Source organism: Somniosus microcephalus, chromosome 9 (genome assembly GCF_052327205.1).
Source record: "Somniosus microcephalus isolate GS21.2 chromosome 9, FLI_Smic_1.0, whole genome shotgun sequence".
Classification (NCBI taxonomy): Eukaryota; Metazoa; Chordata; class Chondrichthyes; order Squaliformes; family Somniosidae; genus Somniosus; species Somniosus microcephalus.
Genome location: NC_140995.1, coordinates 234,870,219 through 234,890,386, shown reverse-complemented (window position 1 = coordinate 234,890,386; position 20,168 = coordinate 234,870,219). Strand labels below are relative to the sequence as shown.

The following is a 20,168-nucleotide window of genomic DNA, read 5'->3' as shown; positions in this document are numbered from 1 at the left end:
GCACGTAGTTTGTACCAATGCACTTCATTCTAAATTTTCTCTCCTCTCCTACTGAAGGCGTTGACTCCCCCATGAAGAGGTTCCCTAGGGCCACCCTTCCGTCCCTCACCCAAGTGGCTAATAGTTATGTTAGCCTTGATATAGTGTCAGCAGGCTATCAGACTCTGATGCCGAAACAGCTCCCGTCACTCATCCGTGTCCAGTACAGGTTCTTGCATAGCAAGCAGGATCGAGAATCCTGGTCAATTCTCCCTCCCTAGCCCAGGGGTGCGGAGCCCAATTGTAGTGCCCTAGCTGAGATCAGCTAACAACACAATTTGCGATTCAACCTTTTTTTATTCATTCACAGAATGTGGGCATCGCTGGCAAGGGCAGCATTTATTGCCTTCGAGAAGGTGGTGGTGTGCCGCCTTCTTGAACCGCTGCAAATCATGTGGTGAAGGTACTCCCAATATTACTGTTAGGGAGGGAGTTCCAGGATTTTGACCCAGTGATGATGAAGGAACAGCGATAAACTTCCAAGTCAGGCTGGTGTGGAGGTGTTGGTGTTTCCATGCGCCTGTTGCCCTTGTCCTTCCAGGTAGTAGAGGTCGCAGGTTTGGGAGGTGCTGCGCTGTCAAAGAAGCCTTGGCAAGTTGCTGCAGTGCATCTTGTAGATGGTACACACTGCAGCCACGGTGTGCCAATCAAGCAGGCTGCTTTGTCCTGGATGGTGTTGAGCTTCTCAAGTGTTGTTGTAGCTGCACTCATCCAGGCAAGTGGAAAGTATTCCATCACACTCCCAACTTGTGTCTTGTAGATGGTGGAAGGGTTTTGGGGAGTCAGGAGGTGAGTCACTTGCCAGAGAATACGCAGCCTCTGATCTGCTCTTGTAGCTACAGTATTTATATGGCTGGTGCAGTTAAGTTTCTAGTCAATGGCGACCCCCCCAGGATGTTGATGCTGGGGGGATTCGACAATGTTAATGCAATTGAATGGCAAGGGGAGGTGGTTAGACTTTCTCTTGTAGGAGAGAATCATTGCCTGGCAGTTGTGTGGCGCAAATGTTAATTGCCACTCATCAGCCCAAGCCTGAATGTTGTCCAGGTATTGCTGCATGCGGGCATGGACTGCTTCATTATCTGAGGAGTTGCGAATGGAACTGAACACTGCAATCATCAGCGAACATCCCCACTTATGACCTTATGATGGAGGAAAGGTCATGGATGAAGCAGCTGAAGATGGTTGGGCCTAGGACACTGCCCTGAGGAACTCTTTCTGTGATGTTCTGGGGCGGAGATGATTGACCTCCAACAATCTCAACCATCGGGGACGGTAGCATAGTGGTTATGTTACTGGACAAGTAGCACTGCAGCAATTTGCCATGGCTTCTTCGACAGCACCTCCCAAACCCATGACCTCCACCACCTAGTAGGACAAGGGCAGCAGGCACATGGGAACAACATCACCTGCAAGTTCCCCTCCAAGTTACACACCATCCTGACTTCACCACACAGACTGCAGCGGTTCAAGAAGGCAGCTCAGCATCACCTTCTCAAGGGCAATTAGGGACGGGCAATAAAATGCTGGTCTTGCCAGCGACGCCCACATCCCTGGAACAATTTTTTTTAAATCTCCCTTTGTGCTATGTATGACTCCAGTCAGTGGAGAATTTCCCCCCCGATTCCCATTGACTTCAATTTTGCTAGGGCTTCTTAATGCCATACTCGGTCCAATGCTGCCTTGATGTGTGGGGCCTTGCTGGTCTCTATGGCTCGGAGTGTCTTTACCTTCCAGTCATTGTGGAGGGCATTGGACCAATGTTCCCTTTAAGCTGCTTGGCCGCTGAAGGTCCCGCGTAGCCGGTGATCCGGCTATTAAATAGAAAAACCGTGTATGTGCGCAATTTTGAATGGCTCGTGCAGCCCGTTAAAGGGGCCGCGTGGGCCAAAAAAAAGAGGGAACATTGCATTTGATTACATGTTTTTTTAAAACTGAAACCCTGAATAAAAGGTGCAGGATATGATTTACAGTCAGTTAAGAACTGTACAACAACCCATGCAAGCAATGAGAAAACACAATAGATACAATCAGATCTTACACACACATATATATATCTTTAAAAGTACAGCTCAATTATGTACAGATTGTGATCAGTTGAGATGTGGGGTGGAATTGACAGACAGCCACCCCCATGCCCACACCACCATGATGAAACAGTTTATCTAAAGACTACAAACTGCTGTTACAGCAGCATACAGGAGAGTGCGAGCCCTTCCTCTTGATACCCTACACCCAGTCTGGTCCACACACAATGTCTCCATGAAGAGTTGGGGCAAGAAGAAAGAAAAAAATCAAAGATGATTCAGAGTCAACGCATCTGCAGGCTGGCTCCGATCAACTTCACCGTGCTGTTCATTACAGTGACAGAAAGTGCCGGTATGTCCCGAGGGAATCTCACTGGCCCTGCATTGGGTCCCTCCAAGGTATCCAGGATACCTGTTAAAAAAGAGACAGAATTTTGAAAAGTTTTATACCTGGGCATCACTTCAGTTCATCAACTGGAATATGAATACAAGCAATTCTTCAACTCAAATTAACCACTGGATTAGAGTTAGTGAAAGTGCTCAAACTGTTAATTGCAACAAGGCACAGCACCGATTAGAAGGAAAGGCAGGAAAATTACTTCAAAAATGCTCCAGTGGATTAGTTGGTAAATGCATTTTGCAACATTGAGCCACACAGAGCAGGAAGATCCCAGGTTTGATCACCTGGGCTATGCTGAATTTGCTGATCCCAGACAGTCAGCAGTTGGGGCGCTACAATTGGCAGGTTGACGCACTCAGAGCAGCATTACAGCAAGAGACTGCATAGCAGTTGGCACCTGTGGAACCAAATCCCAGCACAGGGCACCGGCAGCTGTGGAACCAAATCCCAGCACAGGCAGCTGTGGAACCAAATCCCAGCACCGGGCACTGGCAGCTGTGGAACCAAATCCCAGCACCAGCAGCTGTGGAACCAAATCCCAGCACAGGGCACCGGCAGCTGTGGAACCAAATCCCGGCACCGGCAGCTGTGGAACCAAATCCCAGCACCAGCAGCTGTGGAACCAAATCCCAGCACAGGGCACCGGCAGCTGTGGAACCAAATCCCAGCACAGGGCACCGGCACCTGTGGAACCAAATCCCAGCACAGGGCACCGGCAGCTGTGGAACCAAATCCCAGCACAGGCAGCTGTGGAACCAAATCCCAGCACAGGGCACCGGCAGCTGTGGAACCAAATCCCGGCACCGGCAGCTGTGGAACCAAATCCCAGCACCAGCAGCTGTGGAACCAAATCCCAGCACAGGGCACCGGCAGCTGTGGAACCAAATCCTGGCACCGGCAGCTGTGGAACCAAATCCCGGCACCGGCAGCTGTGGAACCAAATCCCAGCACCAGCAGCTGTGGAACCAAATCCCAGCACAGGGCACCGGCAGCTGTGGAACCAAATCCCGGCACCGGCAGCTGTGGAACCAAATCCCAGCACAGGGCACCAGCAGCTGTGGAACCAAATCCCGGCACCGGCAGCTGTGGAACCAAATCCCGGCACCGGCAGCTGTGGAACCAAATCCCGGCACCGGCAGCTGTGGAACCAAATCCCGGCACCGGCAGCTGTGGAACCAAATCCCAGCACCGGCAGCTGTGGAACCAAATCCCGGCACCGGCAGCTGTGGAACCAAATCCCGGCACCGGCAGCTGTGGAACCAAATCCCGGCACCGGCAGCTGTGGAACCAAATCCCAGCACAGGTAAGATGGAATTTAATAGTGAAGTGTGAGGTGATGCATTTGGCAGAAGGAACAGGGAGAGGCAATATACACTTAATGGCACAGTTTTAAAGAGTGTGCAGGGACAGAGGGACCTGGGAGTTAATGTGTATAGGTCCCTGAAGGTGGCAGGACATATTGAGAGAGTGGTTAGCAAAGCATACAGGATCTTGGGCTTCATAAATAGAGGTACTGAGTACAAAAGTAGAAAAGTTATGCTGAACCTTTATAAAGCGCTGGTTAGGCCACAACTGGAGTATTGCGTCCAATTCTGGTCACCACACTTTAGGAAGGATGTGAAGGCCCTTGAGAGGGTGCAGAGGAGATTTACCAGATTGGTTCTGGGGATGGGGGATCTTCGCTACAAGGACAGGTTGGAGAAGCTGGATTTGTTTTCATTAGAGCAAAGGAGGTTGAGGGGTAATTTGATAGAGGTGTACAAGATTATGACAATTTAGATAGGCTAGACGGGGAAAGTCTGTTCCCACTAGTTAATGGTGTTAGAATAAAATTTTGCTGGACAAGATTTTGCTGGAAAAGACACAAACAACAAATTCGCTGACTGGGACTAATTGAATCACTGCACAGTGAGACATGCCACGCTTACGCATGGCTGGAACAAAGTTCGTCTCGTGTCCTGACTGGGACTAATTGAGTCACTGAGGACTAACAAGGTTCACTGGTATCCTATCATCGAACTAATCACTTGTATCCTATTATCGAACTAATCACATTCCGCCGGGGAACAAGACGGAACGAAGACCTGAAGAGACAGAATTGGCAACACAAGTGTGTAAACTCCTGACTGGAGGAAAATAACGATATGCGCTAATAAACAAATTGATTGGATGAATGTAAATGATCTAAAACCAACTTCTTGAAATTGTATATAAGCTCGGCACGTACTACAATCGGGGAGAAGGTGCTCTCGCAGACCGCGTGGTTGCAGACTCTTCTCCCAGAGCTCTGTCATTTAATAAAGTTGTCTCTCTTACTCAAAGTCTAGTTTCCGAGGAATCATTTTTCCTACAACAATGGTATGAGGACTAGGGGACACAGATTTAAGGTTTTGGGCAAGAGATACAGGGGGGTAAGTGAGGAAAAACTTTTTTATGCAGCGAGTGGTGATGACCTGGAATTCACTGCCGACGGAAGTGGTGGAAGCGGAGACACTCAATGTTTTCAAGGGGAGACTGGATAGGCACGTGAGGGAAATAAACTTGCAGGGCTACGGGGATAGAGCGGGGGAATGGGACTGACTGGATTGCTCTAGAGAGCCGGCACAGACACGATGGGCCGAATGGCCCCCTTCTGTGCCGTTATGAGTCTAATGCACCAAATCCCCGCATAGGTCACCAGCACCTGTGGAACCGTATCCCAACACAGGTCACCAGCACCTGTGGAACCGTATCCCAACACAGGTCACCAGCACCTGTGGAACCGTATCCCAGCACAGGTCACTAGCACCTGTGGAACCGTATCCCAGCACAGGTCACCAGCACCTGTGGAACCGTATCCCAGCACAGGTCACTAGCACCTGTGGAACCGTATCCCAGCACAGGTCACCAGCACCTGTGGAACCGTATCCCAGCACAGGTCACCAGCACCTGTGGAACCGTATCCCAGCACAGGTCACTAGCACCTGTGGAACCGTATCCCAGCACAGGTCACCAGCACCTGTGGAACCGTATCCCAGCACAGGTCACCAGCACCTGTGGAACCGTATCCCAGCACAGGTCACTTGCACCCTTGGGACCAAATCCCAGCACAGGTCACCAGCACCTGTGGAACCATATCCCAGCACAGGTCACCAGCACCTGTGGAACCGTATCCCAGCACAGGTCACTAGCACCTGTGGAACCAAATCCCAGCACAGGTCACTTGCACCCTTGGGACCAAATCCCAGCACAGGTCACCAGCACCTGTGGAACCGTATCCCAGCACAGGTCACCAGCACCTGTGGAACCGTATCCCAGCACAGGTCACCAGCACCTGTGGAACCGTATCCCAGCACAGGTCACTGGCACTTGTGGAACCAAATCCCAGCACAGGTCACTTGCACCCTTGGGACCAAATCCCAGCACAGGTCACCAGCACCTGTGGAACCGTATCCCAGCACAGGTCACCAGCACCTGTGGAACCGTATCCCAGCACAGGTCACCAGCACCTGTGGAACCGTATCCCAGCACAGGTCACTAGCACCTGTGGAACCAAATCCCAGCACAGGTCACTTGCACCCTTGGGACCAAATCCCAGCACAGGTCACTTGCACCCTTGGGACCAAATCCCAGCACAGGTCACTGCCTTTAGGCATGACGGCAAGGGAAGAAAACCGTAGGAGGTGGGGCCGCGAGCAATGTTTTTGGGTGCGCGGTCCTTCAAGGAGCTGCATGGCCCATTCAAACTTCCACGCAGCGCCGTCTTTCCATTGAGAAGCCAGCAAGTGGCCTGCCTGGGAGCTTCAGATAGCTGCACGGATGCGTAGCTAAATGGAAACATGGGCCTTGAGTGGAACTTGCATCCGTTTTAGTTTCTCTCCTAATTGGGAAGCCACTGCACAATTACAGCTTCCTGGTTGCAATATCAACAGGCAACCGGCTTTCATGCTGAGTATTACAGCAAGTGCCAAGAAATGTGTAAAAGTTAATGTTAATTCATTCTCTAATTTTACACCTTCCCCTTTGTGGTAAAGCAATAATGAGCAATGCATAATGATCCCGATGAAAGCAAATAGTTTGACCTTTTCATGGAAAAAAATGGGACAGAAGCAGACTGGGATCCCCAGTAAAAATCCTGGAATCTCATGTGTTAACAACAGACTCTTATTCAATCACCGTAAATAAGCTGCCCTGGTCCTGATTCTTAAACAGCCCTCTCCCACTCAGTTTTCTCCTGCCTAGTTCTGTCTCCGCTTGCCAATTGCCATGCAGAATTCCTCATCTATCTGCAAGCAAATTGGCATAAATGGGGTAATTACAGGCTGACATGAATCTAATTTTCTTCCCACCCCAGGAGGCGCCAGTCAATGCCTCCCTCACACAGGCCCAACTGAGATCAGAAACTAAGTGCATTAACACTGCAGGGAAACAACCACATAGTCTGCCCCACTCTGGAGAATTTTTCTGTACCTTCTACAATCCTGTGGTAAGCAAAGTGCAGGTAGAGCAGAAAGACCATGTGCAGGGCAGCGAGCATCCCACAGACAGCAAGCCGCTGAGTCTGTCCAACCGTACGGGAGAGCACCACTGCGACCTGTGAAAAAGAGATTCAGAGCACAGTGCAAGTAACTCATTAGCAAGCATTCGTTTATACTGGCAATTCAAAATAGAGATGGGCAGTCAGCAGAATAACATTCCCACTACACCTACCCATTTCTGACGCAGAGAGATTAAGCTATGGCTCCCCGCTGCTCAGGGAGTAAATGGTGCAATACAAGCCACACAAAAGTTTCCAGGTTTGATTCCCGATCTGATCGGAACAAGGGAAGCAGCAGCAAATAAAATGATTTTTTCCCCCATCTTGTTACTCCAGTGCAATAATGTACTATTACATAGAATTTACAGCACAGAAACAAGCCATTCGGCCCAACAAGTCTATGCCGGTGTTTATGCTCCACACGAGTCTCCTCCCACCCTTCTTCATCTAACCCCATCAACATATCCTTTTATTCCTTTCTCCCTCATGTATTTATCCAGCTTTCCCTTAAATACTGCGCCTTTTGGTAGAAAGTTCCACATTCTAACTACTCTGAGTAAATAGGTTTCTCTTGAATTCCTTATTGGATTTATTAGTGATCATCTTGTATTTATGACCCCCAGTTTTGCTCTTCCCCACAAGTGGAAACATCTTCTCTCCATCTACCCTATTGAAGCCCTTCATAATTTTAAAGACCTCCATCAGGTCACCCATCAGCCTTTTCTTTTCTAGAGAAGAGTCCCAGCCTGTTCCATATTTCCTGCTAAGTATAACTTCTCAGTTCTGGTATCATCCTTTTTTGCACCTTCTCCAGTGCCTCTATACGCTTTTGGTAACATGGAGACCAGAACTGTATAGTTGGTAACTGTGCACAGGAAACCAGAGAGAGAAAGATGTCCTACCATCCTGAGGGTGGAGAGTCCCCCAATGACAAGCCATAACAGGTAGAAAAGGGAATGGAGATGAACGTTGTAGGTGACGATCAACACAATGCAGGGCCCAAACAGACCATAACCCTGTGAACGAGACAGTAGAATCAATTCAGGACAGAGATACAGACATTCCTCAAAGTAATGAATTATTGTGTGTACGATTCACCGTTTGAAGAGCTACACTACCTGATTATACAAACCTTCTGATAGCTGGTACTTGGAAACAGACTCTCATTGTGGGATATCCAATTACCTGTTGCCTTACTGACGAGGCATGTATTACATTAAACTTACTGCGTCAGGATCAGGCATGGCCACGGTGCCCCCTACATGTTCAAATAGCCTGGCTCACTGTCAACTCACAAACATGGAGAATGGTCACCTGAATGGGATACCAGAGGGAAGATACTGCCCAGTGAGCTAGACTTGAGAAAATGTCACCTCCTTCACAAGAGATTACAGGCAAAAACACAACTCCCAGAATTCTTTCCATTTATTGATTAACACACAAACGTTATGTAACCTGTCCCTCCCCCATCCCACCACCCTCAACACTCACCAGCAATGACAGCATCTGCAGCATGGTAATCTGGGCATTGCACAAATAGCCCAGGAAGTAGATGAAGGAGGAGACGCCTAGCCAGTAACCAAAGCAGGTTCCGATCGCAGTGCCCATCAGTGTGCCCTCTCTCTGTGGGAACACAAAGCAGGGCACCAGTCAACAATATGCGACAGTTTAAAAATAATCAATAGAAAGGACTCCTCACTATTCTTGCCTCTCTCCCGCTCTATTCCTTTTATCAGGTGGAACACATTGTGATAAGTGGGGTAGGTGAAAGAGGAGTAGAATATAAAGGATCCTATTCTGCACCATAAAGATACACCACCTTTAAATCATCATAGAAACCAAGGAGGAGCAGCTAAATCTGACAAGGAGCGAAGAAACTACAGAATAGATTTTAAAAATCTGTAAATGTGTAGAACCAGGGCAGATGCGGACAAATACAAATTAATATATTCATCCTGAGGCATTTGTGACTAAAAGAATACTTGCATTTATACATCGCCTTATGTTGAAACAGCTTTGCTCCATAAATTACTTTTCATAGTGCAGTGACCGTTACGTAGGCAGAAATACATCAGGACCCCCTGCAAATCTCTAACAGTCCTTAGAACAGTGCCACTGCTTGCTATCCACTGGTCATCAGTCGCGTAATCAAGTATGATACTTACAATTACTGTCCCAGATGTCTTCATCCCATGCAAAAGAATAGCCACCAGTGTGAAAACCAGCATCAAGGGGCCGTACAGCTCTCCTGCAACTTTCTAGGAGAAAATAACAACACAGTAAATGCCATTCCACCAAGTCCCTAATAAATGACCAACTCTTTCAAACAATGGTGTTCAACAAATTCAAAACCACAAAGACATTTGGTTCTATAGGAACAGGAGTAGGCCATTCAGCCCCTCGAGCCTATTCTGCTATTCAATGAGATCATGGCTGATCTGTATCTTAACTCCATTTACCTGCCTTGGTTCCATAACCCTTAATACTCTTGTCTAACAAAAATCTATCCATCTCAGTTCTGACATTTTCATTTGCCTCAGCAGCTTGTTTTTTGGTGGGGGGGTGTGTGGTGGTGGAAAGAGCGCTCCAGATTTCCACTACGATGTTCTTCCCCCTCCCCGCACCATGTTGGAATCATTTACACCAATGTTGTCTTTTAGCTGAATCTGATTATACTCTGACCATGTAACATGCATCTCTAACAAATTCACTTTGGTTAATTTATATATTAACATTTTAGATACAATGTAGGCTCGGGTGTCTACCTACATTCTCAACCAGGTAATGGTGGGTGGCTTGGAGTGGAATAGAAACAGAAGCAAAAGCAAACACACCTGAGGGAAATTGATCATTCGGACTGGAATTAGAGACTCCACCAACCTGGAATGGGAAAGATATAGAACATATATATATGAAAGTCTGGAACTAGGAAAGGCCAAGTGGTACATGTCTGATTTCTGATGTTTTAAGTTTCAGCACATGACTAGACCTGATTAGTTATAGCAGAACTTGCCATATTCAAACTACAGAATAACTCAGACTCGGATTTCAGACCCCGAGGCCAGAATCCAAAGTCCGAATATTTCCAAAGACATCTCTAAAAGCCCTGGGGTACAGTGAACAAAAGAAAATGTACAGAATATAAAAAGTACAGAAAGGGAAAAAGGTGTTCAGCCCATTAACTAAGCTCCAATGAATGCATAAACTTCAAACAAACCGCAGGTTTAGGTTACAATAAATACCATTGTTTCTACATTTCGAACACCAATTGTAAAGCAGAAGTCAGAAAAATGTAAATTCAAAGTGAGATTTTACATGGATGGAACATAGATACATGATTAAATGCAAGAGATTTAGAACAGAAACTTTTTTTTTTTTTTTTTTATTAAACACAGGGTTGTGAGGATGTGGAATGCTCCACCAGAGTTAGTGATTGAAGCAGAGAGCGTATCAACATTTAAGGATCGGTTAGATAGGCAGCTGTAATAAAAGTGGGATAAAGAGATATGGGAACAGAACAGGCACATGGAATTAGGACTATGGGTTATGTGGAGGATAAACACCAAGATGGACTGATTGGGCTGCACAGCCTGTTTCTGAAATTTCTATGCAATAGAAGTGAACACCAAAAATGTATGGATCAATAGAAAAAAGAGGTGGAGAAGAGTTTAAGACAGGACACACACCTACCTGTTCCTGACTTGGATAGGCTCAACATCAAAGTACGGTCTGAGAATATCAATGTTACCATACAGATTGAAAGCCTTCGATGCCTGCCTCTTGCCTGCCTGCCACACCTGCAAGAGATAATCCTAACTTAGAAGTGGCAGACCATTTAATGGATGCCTGTGGCATAAGGTAACAGAGAACAGAAGACTCCAGAACATAAATGTTGGGAGATGGGGAGTCAATGTAGTTCAGCCATGACCAGGGGTGATGAGAGCACAGGACTTAGTGCAGGACAGGATATATGCAGCAGAGATTTGAAGGGCAGCAAGGAGAGTGCTGGAGCAGTCAGGTCTGGAGGTGACAAAGACACAAATAGGGTTTCAGCAGCAGAGGGACTGATAGAGGCAAAGGTTAAGTTTCCTTTCATAGAGTCATAACGGCACAGGAGGCCACTCGGCCCATCGAGTCCGTGCCGGCTCTCTGTAGACCAATCCAGTCAGTCCCATTCCCCCGCTCTATCCCCGTAGCCCTGCAAGTTTATTTCCCTCAAGTGCCTATCCAGTCTCCCCTCGAAAACATTGAGTGTCTCCGCTTCCACCACTTCCGTCGGCAGCGAGTTCCTGGTCCTCACCACTCACTGCGTAAAAATGTTTTTCCTCACATCCCCCCTGTATCTCTTGCCCAAAACCTTAAATCTGTGTCCCCTAGTCCTTGTACCATCAACTAGTGGGAACAGCTTTTCCCTGTCTAGGCTATCCAAACCCGTCATAATCTTGTACCCGCTATCAAATCACCCCACAACCTCCTTTCCTCTAATAAAAACAAATCCAGCTTCTCCAACCTGTCCTTGTAGCTAAGATCCCCCATCCTCAGAACCATTCTGGTAAATCTCTTCTGCACCCTCTCAAGGGCCTTCACATCCTTCGTAAAGTGTGGTGACCAGCACAGGATGCAATACTCCAGTTGTGGCCTAACCAGCGCTTTATAAAGGTTCAGCATAACTTCTCTACTTTTGTACTCAATACAGGTAGACTATCCTTTATCCGAAAACCTCGGGACCAGCCGAGTTTCGGATAAAGGAGAATTTCGGATTTCGGAAGGTGGGTCGGCGGGGGTTCGTGCGCACGACTTACGCTGACGCTCAGTGTAAGTCGGTCGGGGCCGGCGGGGTACGCGGGGGGGGGGGGGGGTCGGCGGTTGTCGGGGCCGGGGGGGTCGGCGGCTGGCGGGGTCCGCGGGGGGGGGGGGTCGGCGGTTGTCGGGGTCCGCGGCTGGCGGGGTCCGCGGGGGGGTCGGCGGTTGTCGGGGCTGGCGGGGTCGGCGGTTGTCGGGGCCGGCGGGGTCTGCGGTTGTCGGGGCCGGCGGGGTCCGCGGGGGGGTCGGCGGCTGGCGGGGTCCGCGGGGGGGGTCGGCGGTTGTCGGGGCTGGCGGGGTCCGCGGGGGGGTCGGCGGCTGGCGGGGTCCGCGGGGGGGTCGGCGGTTGTCGGGGCTGGCGGGGTCCGCGGGGGGGTCGGCGGTTGTCGGGGCTGGCGGTTGTCGGGGCCGGCGGGTCCGCGGGGGGGTCGGCGGCTGGCGGGGTCGGCGGTTGTCGGGGCCGGCGGGTCCGCGGGGGGGTCGGCGGCTGGCGGGGCCGGCGGTTGTCGGCGGGGGGTCGTGCGCACGACTTACCCTTTATCCTAACTTCCGCAACCGGAACCCTCTAAAAACCGAAGGTTTTTTCGTTCAGCGTAAGTCGTACGCACGACTTACGCTGAACGAAAAAACCTTCGGTTTTTAGAGGGTTTCGGTTTTCGGAAGTCCGGATAAAGGGTAGTCTACCTGTACCTCTATTTATGAAGCCCAAGATCCCATATGCTTTGTTAACCACTCTCTCAATATGTCCTGCCACCTTCAGGGACCTATGCACATTAACTCCCAGGTCCCTCTGTCCCTGCACAATCTTTAAAACTGTGTCATTAAGTGTATATTGCCTCTCCCTGTTCCTTCTGCCAAAATGCATCACCTCACACTTCTCTGTATTAAATTCCATCTGCCACTTGTCTACTCATTCTGCTAGCCTTTCTATGTCCTGTTGTAGTCGATTGGTATCATCCTCGCTGTTTGCCACACCCCCAAGTTTGGTGTCATTGGCAAATTTAGAAATTCTACTCTGTATTCCAATATCCAGGTCATATTCATATCAAAAAAAGCAGTGGCCCCAGCACTGACCCTTGGGGAACACCACTGTCTACCATCCTCCAGTCTGAAAAACACCCATTTACCACAACTCGCTGTTTTCTGTCCTTAAGCCAATTCCTTATCCAAGTTGCCGTTGACCCACCTATTCCATGAGCCTCAATTTTGTTAACCAGCCTTCTATGTGGTACTTTGTCAAACGCCTCCCTAAAATCCATGTAGACAACATCCATTGCATTCCCTTCATCAAAAAATTCAATTAGTCAAACATGATCTGCCTTTTAGAAATCCGTGTTGGCTCTACTTAATTAGCTTAAACCTCTCCAAGTGCCCGTTAATTTTTTCCTTGATTATTGTTTCTAAAACTTTACCCACCACTGATGTTAAACTGACCGGCCTGTGGTTACTAGGATTGTCCTTACACCCTTTCTTGAACAATGGTGTCACATTTGCCACTTTCCAATCCTCAGGCACTTCCCCCGCATCTAGGGAAGATTGGAAAATTATGGCAAGCCCTTCCGCTATCTCCTCCCCTAATTCCCTTAGCAACCTGGGATGCAAGCCATCTGGACCAGGTGACTTGTCCACTCTAAGCATACCCAGCCTTTCTAGTACATCCTGTATCAATTTTCACCCCTTCCATTGCTTCTACCTTTTCCACTTCTGCTGATATTTTGTCAGCATCCACCTCCTTAGTAAACACCGATACAAAGTACTCGAGTATTCTAGCCTTGCCCTGCGCCTCTAAGCATACATCACCTTCTTTGTCCCTAATAGGCCCCACCCCGCCTCTTACTACCCGCTTACTGTTTACATGCCAGTAGAACATTTTTGCGTTCCCTTATATGTTAACTGCCATTCTACTCTCATACTCTCTCTTTGCCAATCTTATTTTCATCTTCACTTCCCCTCTCAACTTATTGTATTTGGTCTGGTTCTCCCTTGAAGAATTCACCTGACATTCATCATACACCCTCTTTTTTTGTTTCATCATTTTCTCTTTCTCCGTCATCATCCAAGGAGCCCTTGCTTTGGTTCCCTTACCCTTCCCTCTTGTTGGAATGTACCTAGCCTGTACTTGGAACATCTCCTCCTTAAAGATCACCCATTGTTCCGTTACAGTTTTTCCTGTCAGTCTTTGGTTCCATTTTACCCTGGCGAGATCCTTTCGCATCCCATTGAAGTTAGCCCTATTCCAGTTTAGAAGTTCCACTCTAGATTGTTCCTTGCTCCTCTCCATTGCTAATCTAAATCTTATGATACGATGATCACTCGTACCCAAGTGTTTTCCCACAGACACTTGGTCGACCTGGCCCATCTCATTCCCCAGCACCAGATCCAGCAAAGCCTCCTTCCTATTTGGGCCAAGAACATACTGGTCAAAGAAATTCTCCTGAACACTTTTCAGAAATTCCTCTCCATTCTTTCCCTTCACCCTAGCATTATCCCAATCGATATTTGGGTAATTAAAGTCCCCCAATATCACCACTCTATAACTCTTGCATATCTCTGCGATTTCTCTGCAGATTTGCTCCTCTACCTCCCTCTCACTATTTGGAGGCCTGTAGAATACCCCCAATAGCGTGATCATTCCCTTTTTGCTCCTCAACTCTCACCAAATGGATTCTGTCCTTGTACCCTGAAGAACATCCTCCCTTTCCAACACTACAATGTCTTCCTTCATCAGCACTGCCACCCCACCTCCCTTTTTTCCTTTTGAATTTTTCGTAGTCTTTCTTAGTCTGCTCCTATCTAATATGGTACTACTTCTGCCTCTAGTACTACTTTCTTCTCTAGTACTATCCAGCACACTCACTCTTTTATGCACCTTATTCCTACTCCTATAGGCTGGTGCCCACCCCCCTGCCAAGCTAGTTTAAACCGTCCCCAATAGCACTGGCAAACCACTCCACGAGAATATTGTTCACGGCTCTGTTGACGTGTAACCCGTCGGGCTTGTACAGGTCCTACCTTCTTTTGTTTTTCCATTTATAATTTGGTGTTCATTGTTCGTGCCCCTTTAAAAAGGGGGCACTTTTGTTAAATTAACAACCCAGTGTCATCCCAATTGGCAATTAAGAGATAGAGGCAGAGTTGGGCAGTGTTGCAGAAGTAGTCTTTGTGATGGAAAGGATATGGGGTTTAAAGCTCAGCCCAGGATTGAACAGGATACCAAGGTCACAAATGGTCTGGTTCACTCGGAGGCAGTGGCCCGAGAGGGAGATGTAATCAGTGGTAAGGAAGTAGAGTTTGTGGCAGGAGCAGAAGACGATGGCTTCGGTCTTCCCGAAATTGAACGAGTAGAAAAGTCAATCCCACAGTGACCGTCGACCCTAGTACATAGAACACCAGATTGGCATCGGGTGCACTACAATATAGGCAACTATGTTGGGATCAAGCACAAGTAAAACAAGAGGGTTGCCTGTAGCAAGAGCCCCAGTGTTGGAGTGACTTCTGGTACTAAGAGCCACGGGAGGTGAATGAAACCCCAATTTGTGGAGCTCCCGCTATTGGCAGGATGATAATTTTATACGGGTGCGTCAGGTCCCTCAATGCCAACCACAGGACTGGAGTTAATTATTTGGTTGGCAGTGGTGCCAGCAGTTAGGTGAAGGCCACTTTCAAATCAGAGGGCTAGTCAGACCACGAGCCAAGGCCATTTTCAGATACATCTAATAACACAAGATAAAATCTTCCTCCAAACCTGATCTGCTACATCTCGGCCCAGCTGGCCTTTTAACCCCTTCACACCAAGGAACGCTCCATCATCCTCCTCTGTCGCCACAGGCTCCTCGCCAACATCATCTTCCTCCTTCATTTGCTGATGCATCTCTCCCATATCCTCAAAGCTTGAGCCGACGTGTCGTCCATGTTCTCCATGTCAATCACCGCTGAGCTGCCTCCCTAAACATTGGCAAATTAATCATCTTAGAATCTTAGAGTAGAGAGAGTGAGTGGAAGGAAGCGGGTGGTGGGAGGGGGGTAGGGAGTGAAAGGAGGGGGGGGTAGGGAGTGAAAGGAGGGGGGGGTAGGGAGTGAAAGGAGGGGGGGTAGGAGTGAAAGGAGGGGGGGTAGGGAGTGAAAGGAGGGGGGTAGGGAGTGAAAGGAGGGGGGTAGGGAGTGAAAGGAGGGGGGTAGGGAGTGAAAGGAGGGGGGGTAGGGAGTGAAAGGAGGGGGGTAGGGAGTGAAAGGAGGGGGGTAGGGAGTGAAAGGAGGGGGGTAGGGAGTGAAAGGAGGGGGGTAGGGAGTGAAAGGAGGGGGGTAGGGAGTGAAAGGAGGGGGGTAGGGAGTGAAAGGAGGGGGGTAGGGAGTGAAAGGAGGGGGGTAGGGAGTGAAAGGAGGGGGGTAGGGAGTGAAAGGAGGGGGGTAGGGAGTGAAAGGAGGGGGGTAGGGAGTGAAAGGAGGGGGGTAGGGAGTGAAAGGAGGGGGGTAGGGAGTGAAAGGGGGGGTAGGAGTGAAAGGAGGGGGGTAGGGAGTGAAAGGAGGGGGGTAGGGAGTGAAAGGAGGGGGGTAGGAGTGAAAGGAGGGGGTAGGGAGTGAAAGGAGGGGGGTAGGGAGTGAAAGGAGGGGGGTAGGGAGTGAAAGGAGGGGGGTAGGGAGTGAAAGGAGGGGGGTAGGGAGTGAAAGGAGGGGGGTAGGGAGTGAAAGGAGGGGGGTAGGGAGTGAAAGGAGGGGGGTAGGGAGTGAAAGGAGGGGGTAGGGAGTGAAAGGAGGGGGGTAGGGAGTGAAAGGAGGGGGGTAGGGAGTGAAAGGAGGGGGGTAGGGAGTGAAAGGAGGGGGGTAGGGAGTGAAAGGAGGGGGGTAGGGAGTGAAAGGAGGGGGTAGGGAGTGAAAGGAGGGGGGTAGGGAGTGAAAGGAGGGGGGGTAGGGAGTGAAAGGAGGGGGGTAGGGAGTGAAAGGAGGGGGGTAGGGAGTGAAAGGAGGGGGGTAGGGAGTGAAAGGAGGGGGGTAGGGAGTGAAAGGAGGGGGGTAGGGAGTGAAAGGAGGGGGGTAGGGAGTGAAAGGAGGGGGGTAGGGAGTGAAAGGAGGGGGGTAGGGAGTGAAAGGAGGGGGGTAGGGAGTGAAAGGAGGGGGGTAGGGAGTGAAAGGAGGGGGGTAGGGAGTGAAAGGAGGGGGGTAGGGAGTGAAAGGAGGGGGGTAGGGAGTGAAAGGAGGGGGGTAGGGAGTGAAAGGAGGGGGGTAGGGAGTGAAAGGAGGGGGGTAGGGAGTGAAAGGAGGGGGGTAGGGAGTGAAAGGAGGGGGGTAGGGAGTGAAAGGAGGGGGGTAGGGAGTGAAAGGAGGGGGGTAGGGAGTGAAAGGAGGGGGGTAGGAGTGAAAGGAGGGGGGTAGGGAGTGAAAGGAGGGGGGTAGGGAGTGAAAGGAGGGGGGGTAGGGAGTGAAAGGAGGGGGGTAGGGAGTGAAAGGAGGGGGAGTAGGGAGTGAAAGGAGGGGGGTTGGGAGTGAAAGGAGGGGGTTGGAGTGAAAGGAGGGGGGGTAGGGAGTGAAAGGAGGGGGGTTGGGAGTGAAAGGAGGGGGGTAGGGAGTGAAAGGAGGGGGGGTAGGGAGTGAAAGGAGGGGGGGTAGGGAGTGAAAGGAGGGGGAGCAGGGAGTGAAAGGAGGGGGAGCAGGGAGTGAAAGGAGGGGGTAGGGAGTGAAAGGAGGGGGGTTGGGAGTGAAAGGAGGGGGGTAGGGAGTGAAAGGAGGGGGGGTAGGGAGTGAAAGGAGGGGGGGTAGGGAGTGAAAGGAGGGGGAGCAGGGAGTGAAAGGAGGGGGAGCAGGGAGTGAAAGGAGGGGGGTAGGGAGTGAAAGGAGGGGGTTAGGGAGTGAAAGAGGGGGGGGTTGGGAGTGAAAGGGGGGGGGTTAGGGAGTGAAAGAGGGGGGGGGTTGGGAGTGAAAGGGGGGGTTGGGAGTGAAAGGGGGGGGTTGGGAGTGAAAGGGGGGGGGTTGGGAGTGAAAGAGGGGGGGGTTGGGAGTGAAAGAGGGGGGGTTGGGAGTGAAAGAGGGGGGGTTGGGAGTGAAAGAGGGGGTAGGGAGTGAAAGGAGGGGGGTTGGGAGTGAAAGAGGGGGGGTTGGGAGTGAAAGGGGGGGGGTTAGGGAGTGACACGTACCACTCTTTAACCTATCATAGTAAAAGATCAAACTTAACATGAAATCCTTATATATTTCGACCTGGAATATCCAAGGTCTACGCTCTTCACTGCGAGAAGTGAAAAGTAGGACCCCAGAGTTCATAGATGAAACTAAAGACCTAGATATTATCATTTACAGGAAACTTGGTATAAAGGAAAAGGACACACTGGCTGTCCCCAAGGGTACACTGAGCTGGTGGTCCCCTCCAATAAATTACCAAGTGTAACCCAAGGCAGAGACTCCGGAGGCATACTGATCTGGTTTAAAACAGAACTTAAGAATTACATCAAATTTATAAAAAAGGGCGAAAACCATATGTGGCTCAAACTTGAGAGGGAGATTATCTCAAACACCCAAGATGTTTACATTTGCGCACTTTATATCCCTCCAATCGATTCCCCGTACTTTAAAGAGGACACCTTCTCCAACATGGAGGGGGAAATTATCCAATACCAGGCCCAGGGGAACGTGTTGATCTGTGGGGACCTCAATTCAAGAACGGGCGAAGAACCAGACTTCACCAATAATCAGGGAAACAATTACGTTTTCGGGAATAACCACTTTGACATCCCTTCCCTTCCATACAGGCATAACTGCGACAAGCAGTCAAATACCAACGGAAAACAGCTACTACAGCTCTGTCGAAACCTGGGTCTGTACATTGTCAATGGTAGGTTCATAGGAGACCTCCTAGGAAGATCGACCTATTGCTCACCTCTTGGCTGCAGCACAGTAGACTATATGATTACAGACTTAGACCCATCCTCTTTCAGAGCATTCACAGTCAAACCACAAACAACACTGTCAGATCACAGTCAAATTACTATGTTCCTCAAAAAGACAGAAACAAACAACATAGAAACACAACCCAGTAAACTGTACAACACCAAAAAATCGTACAGATGGGCCAAAAACGACACGGAAAAATACCAGAAAACAATTAGCAATGCATCAACTCAAGCTCTCTTAGACACCTTCTGGATAACATATACACTCACAATAAAGAAGGCGTAAACCGGGCAGTTAGTAAACTAAACAATATTTTTGATAATTTGGCAACAAATGCAAACTTGAAAGCTCGCAAGAACAAACCCAAAACAAAAAACTATGAAAAATGGTTTGACCGAGATTGCCATAACATGAGGAAAAAACTTAGAAAAATATCAAACCAAAAACACAGACATCCAGAAAACGAGGAACTACGCCTTACTTATTGTCAGACACTAACACAATACAGAAACACACTCAGAACCAAAAAAGAGCAATATATTAAGAATACACTCAGCTCCATGGAGGAATCCATAGATTCCAATTGTTTCTGGGAAAACTTGAAAACACTACACAAAAAACAACACGACGATTTGGCCATTCAAAATGGGGACACATGGGTAAACCACTTTGAAAAATTATACCAGAAAAACACACTAAGACCAGAGCAACACCAAATATGCAAAAAACTGGAAAAGCTAGAAATGGCCATAAAAGATAACCAAAACCCGCTGGACGCCATAATAACAGAAAAAGAACTTCTTGAAAAACTCAAGGACCTGCGACCAGGAAAAGCCTGCGGGACAGACGGCATACTAAACGAGATGATTAAACACACAGACAACAAAATGAAACTGGCTATCCTAAAACTCTTCAACTTGGTTCTGAGTGTCGGTTATTTCCCTGATATCTGGAACAAAGGACTCATAACGCCCATATACAAAAGTGGGGACAAAATCGACCCAAACAACTATCGAGGCATCTGTGTAAACAGTAACCTGGGGAGGTATTCTGTAGCATCATAAACAAAAGACTTATAAACTTCCTTGAGGAGCACAATGTCTTGAGTAAAAGCCAAATTGGATTCCTGCCAAACTATAGAACATCCGATCATATCTTCACCCTACAGACCCTAATTGACAAACACGTTCACCATAACAAAAGCAAAATCTACGCATGCTTTGTAGATTTCCAGAAGGCTTTCGACTCCATCTGGCATGACGGTTTATTCCTGAAACTTATCGAAAGTGGGGTAGGAGGGAAAACATATGATGTAATTAAATCAATGTATACAAACAACAAATGTGCAGTTAAAATTGGAGACAAACAAACAAAATACTTCCCACAGGGGCGGGGGGTGACGCAGGGCTCGCCAATCTCACCGACACTCTTTAATATTTACATAAATGGATTGGCAAAACTACTTGAACAATCTACAGCACCCGGCCTCACCCTATATGAATCC

The 20,168-nt window shown here is 48.9% G+C and overlaps 2 protein-coding genes across 3 annotated transcripts in view; one reads left to right on the top strand and one right to left on the bottom strand.

Annotated features, from left to right (window-relative positions):
- The window catches only part of polr1c (RNA polymerase I and III subunit C), a 151,715-nt gene that overhangs the window by 113,103 nt on the left and 18,444 nt on the right, over window positions 1–20,168 (top strand). The window lies entirely within an intron of this gene.
- LOC147113137 (protein YIPF3-like) overlaps window positions 1,951–20,168 on the bottom strand; it is a 23,714-nt gene continuing 5,496 nt past the window's right edge. Inside the window, exons 2-9 of one of the 2 annotated variants that reach the window (XM_085998034.1) lie at window positions 15,531–15,730; window positions 10,673–10,779; window positions 9,817–9,862; window positions 9,148–9,240; window positions 8,474–8,605; window positions 7,885–7,998; window positions 6,916–7,039; window positions 1,951–2,478 (exon numbers count right to left, since the gene is read on the bottom strand). In XM_085998034.1, the coding sequence (XP_085854160.1) occupies window positions 2,351–2,478; window positions 6,916–7,039; window positions 7,885–7,998; window positions 8,474–8,605; window positions 9,148–9,240; window positions 9,817–9,862; window positions 10,673–10,779; window positions 15,531–15,665 (879 nt within the window). In that variant the 5' untranslated portion in view covers window positions 15,666–15,730 and the 3' untranslated portion in view covers window positions 1,951–2,350. The remainder of the gene's footprint in view (window positions 2,479–6,915; window positions 7,040–7,884; window positions 7,999–8,473; window positions 8,606–9,147; window positions 9,241–9,816; window positions 9,863–10,672; window positions 10,780–15,530; window positions 15,731–20,168) is intronic. The other variant, XM_085998036.1, reaches the window with a different exon arrangement.